The sequence below is a fragment of the Etheostoma spectabile genome, chromosome 18 (assembly GCF_008692095.1).
Source record: "Etheostoma spectabile isolate EspeVRDwgs_2016 chromosome 18, UIUC_Espe_1.0, whole genome shotgun sequence".
In the NCBI taxonomy this organism is placed as follows: Eukaryota; Metazoa; Chordata; class Actinopteri; order Perciformes; family Percidae; genus Etheostoma; species Etheostoma spectabile.
In genome coordinates this window covers 26355588-26360451 of record NC_045750.1, presented here as the reverse complement: position 1 = coordinate 26360451, position 4864 = coordinate 26355588, and the positions used below count along the sequence as shown (strand labels likewise).

General features: G+C 40.2%; 1 protein-coding gene across 1 annotated transcript in view; it reads left to right on the top strand.

The window, feature by feature from the left end:
* Nucleotides 1-4864, top strand: part of mep1a.2 (meprin A, alpha (PABA peptide hydrolase), tandem duplicate 2) — a 9290-nt gene that overhangs the window by 1782 nt on the left and 2644 nt on the right. The window contains exons 8-11 of the mRNA XM_032543383.1: nucleotides 195-416; nucleotides 1900-2046; nucleotides 2437-2652; nucleotides 3545-3991. Of these exons, the coding sequence (XP_032399274.1) occupies nucleotides 195-416; nucleotides 1900-2046; nucleotides 2437-2652; nucleotides 3545-3991 (1032 nt within the window). The remainder of the gene's footprint in view (nucleotides 1-194; nucleotides 417-1899; nucleotides 2047-2436; nucleotides 2653-3544; nucleotides 3992-4864) is intronic.

Here is a 4864-nt window from a genome sequence, read left to right as displayed (position 1 = left end):
ACACACACACACACACACACACACATACACACAAAAAATATTGATCGCTGTCATGACTAATGAATTCTAACAAATGATCATACTTTTAAAAGGATAGGAGGTTTTAAAGCTCCTTAAAGCTCCTAAGGTTGAAGGAGTAGACATCGGCCCCTGACTATCTAGGGACATATGACAATGTGACTCTCTTGTCACAGGGAAGGACCACAATTTCGAGAAGTATGAGGATGACTTTATCACTGATCTGAACACGCCATATGATTATGAGTCCATCATGCACTACAGGCCACTGTCCTTCAACAAGAACGAAAGCATTCCCACAATCACCACCACCATCCCGTACTTCAATGAGGTCATTGGCCAGCGGCTGGACTTCAGTGCGGTCGACATCACCAGGCTCAACCGCATGTACGACTGTGGTGAGTGACTCCTTTCACGCCCCCCTTGACGGTTAGTATAAGGCATGTTGTTCAAATCTAATATCCTGGCAGGGAAAGAGGTTCATTTAGAATCCAAATCCAGGTCTTGGATTTTTTTCATGCTTGACCTGAAATACATTTATGCTCTCATCTTTAAGGCTGCACTAAAAAAAGGATCACAGTAGTCCCCCTCAACTTTTTCAATAGTTTGTCTTTTACACCCCTATGCAGCAGATAGGAAAGGAGTACGTGCTCATAATGTATTTTTTAAGACTATTGTTTGGTCTTTTTTGCCTTTATTAGAAAGGATAGCTGAAGACAGAGATGGGGGATGACATGGAAACGGACACGGGTCAGACTTGAACCCAGGTCACTGGAAGAACTGAGCCTCCCCCCTATTTTCCACTGGGCTGGGGTTTTGTTCCATCCACCGCCACGCGCCATCCCATGTTATTTTATTGTCTCTACAAGTACTTGAAAGAACAATTGCTTGTTTATTGAGCAAGTATCTACCTTCCACCCCAAGCACTCTTGCAATTAAACTCCATGCCTTCTCTTTGGTTAGGTCCATACAGAAAGGATCTGTGATGTCCTATTATGTTTTCCAACCTCCATGATGAATCTCTCGTCGTCTGTGTTGGAGAAGACATATACGATACTCTGGGGTCTCTGGAGCATAGCCCAGACGCGCCCGGTGGAAAAGTGCGTGAGGCACAGTCCTTGGCACAGTGGCTCAGGTTCAAGTCCAACCCACTTCCCTGCACGCCATCCCCCCACTCTCTCCACCTTTCCTGTTTTCAACTATCCTATGAAATAAAGGCCCAAAAAGACTAAACAATCATCTTAAAAATATATATACTGTATATTTTGAGTATGTACCCCTGTAGACCTTCATAGTGGTCTAATGACACACTCAACTCACAATTTGGGATTTTAAGTATTTAACAGAATGAGCTGCAGACAGATGACTGAAAGACATTCCCTTTTTATATAAGATGTACAAAACAGTAAATGGGTCTTCTTATCAAAAGTGCAACTGCAATTTTATTTTATCAGAAATAACAAAAAATGTAATAAAAATCAAATCCCACATCATATTAACTGAACAAAAATGTAGCCAGGCTAGCTCAGTTGGTAGAGCTGGCGAACATATGTCGAGGTTTGTGGTCCAGGGTTTGAGTCCGACCTGTGACGGTTTCCTGCACGTCTCCCCCCTTTCATATCTCAGCTGTCCTATCCATCAAACGCAAAAATGGCCAAAAATAATAAAAAATGTCAAAAACTCTCGTCAAATAAATACCAATTAAATGAACTAAGAACAAACATGCGACAAAAATACATTACCCTACGCATCATGATTCATATCTCAACCGGTTGTAATCTTTACCCATTTGTATTAATTTTGAAGCAATTCACGATGCATCGTTCCATCCCACGGCCTGTAAGCTCTGTAGGCTGACTGTAGATAACTGTCCTGTTCCAGCCAGCACACACACCCTCCTAGACCAGTGCTCCTTTGAGCTGATCAACATCTGTGGAATGATCCAGAATGAGGAGGACAGCGCCGACTGGGCCCAGACGCTGAGCAGTCCAGCTGACACGGACCACACCCTGGCAGGCCGCTGCAGAGGTACCGAGCTGATTTTCTAGATCATACGCAAAGGTATACATCAAACATAAATCTGAAAACAAAAAAATCTTGTAATTAATAAATTGTGACAAAACAATGTCACACACTCCAGCTCCATGTGGAGGCTTAGTTTTTAATTATTTCCATTCCCCATATCTTTTTCTCATAAGATATAATGAAGAAAGATTGAACATTTACATGAAATAGTTCTTTTAAAAAACATGCATGTAGTGTGTGTTTGCCATTCAATGTCTTGTCTTACATCATTAAATTGCTTCCTAACCTTTTAGCCATTTTGGTAAATGCTGTTGTAACAGGACATAAATAACATTATTTTCCAATCCCAAGTCATTATGATAACTCAGTTAACACAATATGTTTTTTTTCTAGATTCTGGCTACTTCATGAAGTTTGACACCTCTTCGGGCGCAGCTGGAAGCAGCGCCTTGCTGGAGTCCCGGATCCTCTACCCCCAGAGAGGCGAGCAGTGCCTGGAGTTCTTCTACCAGATGACTGGAGCTGCTGGGGACAAACTGGTGATATGGGTCAGGACTGACGATGGGACAGGGACTCCACGCACTTTCAAGAAGATCCACACCATTACAGGTATTTTATTTAATCATTTCATTCTTAAATGTTGTCACTTCCAAATCCTTAAGAAAAACACTTACTATCCATGCAGCGGTGGAGTTTATTGCATTGTAAGATTAATATGAAACTAGGCATGGGCCTGTGACCAGTTTCAATGTATGGTATGAGCTGTTTTTTATGTGTTTTCAACATAAAGTGCACTTTAGACATCCCACTCCCTGTCAGTGTGCAGTGTCTAAAAATACATTACATTGTATTCAGTTGAAAAAAGTAGTTTTTTACCCAGTCCTTTCAAAATAATACATTTTAAAGCTGTAATAACCGTGATATTTATGCTGAAGAATCTCATCCGGCTATACCTTACCAGCAATATTGTAATGTAACACAGTACAAAAACTTTGTTACTGTACTTAAGTAGAATTTGCACGTATCTGTACTTTACTTCCTTACTTATATTTCTGGAAACTTTTACTTTACTACGTATCCTGAATAAAATGTATACTTTTACTCCACTATATTTCCCTTAGGCATCTTCGTTACTTGTTACTTGTTAAATGTTTTCATATGTTGGGAGTGAAAGATTCTTTCTCAAAAATAAAAATAAGTTTCTGTTTTTTTCTTTGCTGATGTCCGACTTGATGTGGAAACCCTGAATATTATGATTCACCATTAGAAAGCTACAGTAAAGTTAATTATCAAAGTTGTTTTTTTAACTTTAACTTTTACTTCTAATACTTTAGTACAATAAATATCATAACATTACTTTTGATACTTAAGTACAGTAAATACCATTTATCCTGGAAATGTACTTCCGTTGATCCAGACTAGTATGGTTTTAAATACTTCCTTTCAATTCATGACTACTTCCTAATAAACATACAATAAATCAGCTGTTTCCTGTCTGCAGGGAATGGAGATGCTGCCTGGAAAATAGCTCATGTAACTCTCAAGGTGACAGAGAAGTTCCGCTATTCCTTCCAAGGCCTCAGAGGATCATCCAACTCCTCGGGCGCCATCTTAATCGATGACATCACTCTTACTGAGACCATTTGCCCCAGTGCTGTCTGGCAAATCCACAACTTCACCCATGTTCTCGCCACCACTCCTAATGGCACTGCGCTTAAAAGCGAGTGCTTCTACAACTCGGAGGGCTACTCATTCGGTGTCAGTGTTTACCCAAATGGAAAAGACAGCGACTACCCAGACTATGTCGGTATGAGCTTGCACCTCTGCAGTGGGGAAAATGACGCAGTGATGCAATGGCCAGCCGAAAACAGGCAGGCAACCATTGTCGCCATGGACCAGGACCCTGATGTCAAACTGAGAATGTCCTCTACAAGAAGCTTCACTACAGGTGGGCCCAGGTCACTGGCAGTTCGGTCAAATAGAGTTGTCTAGCTTGATAAGAGGGTTTGTTTAGCAAAATTACCTCTAGTAATATAGCCATGCAGTTAGTTACGGTTTGATTTGCTTCACGCCAGTACAATAAAGGTGAAGGATATTTTAGTTGTGGTTATCACAGCATTGAAAAATGACATTTCAGCATGAATTCCGCAATGTTTCTTTTCAAATAAGGTCAACTACTTGCCATTTCCATCAGTAACCTGATGTGTTATGACCTTGGCAGGATGAGACAGCACTGGGTTACCATACAGCTGTCATGTCTCCCGTTATCTCTGGTTGATGTACTTCTCTGCCTGGAAATGTCAGGAGGTTATGTTGGACACTAACCTGAAAATAAAATGCCACATACAATATAAAATAAAGATAACTGTTATTGTTACACAATACAATAACATGAGCTATTTAAATTAGCTGGATACATGGTTATATGTAATTTAATATTGCCAGTGAATCGCAGTGTGTAAGTTCTTCCACAGCAACCCCCCCCCCAATCAATCCCAAATGTCGAAGTTAGATAGTAAATGCCATAAACATATTCCTTATTATATGTTTAGGCCTGCTTTGTTGCACCTGTGCTATTCTCTCAACTTACATAGCATGAGTTTGTAAGCTGGTGGTTCCACCACTATCATGGTACTACATTTTGTTATGTAAAAATTAAAAAAATGTAAAATAAATCCCTGATCTATTACCCTCTCACCATCCCCTTTTGTTTGTTCTACCAAACCTGTTCATCTGGAACAATCATGCGTCACCCTGACATCCTGTGTCAAAATCAATATATGGATTTTAGAAATGCACAACATTTGTTTATAATGACTAC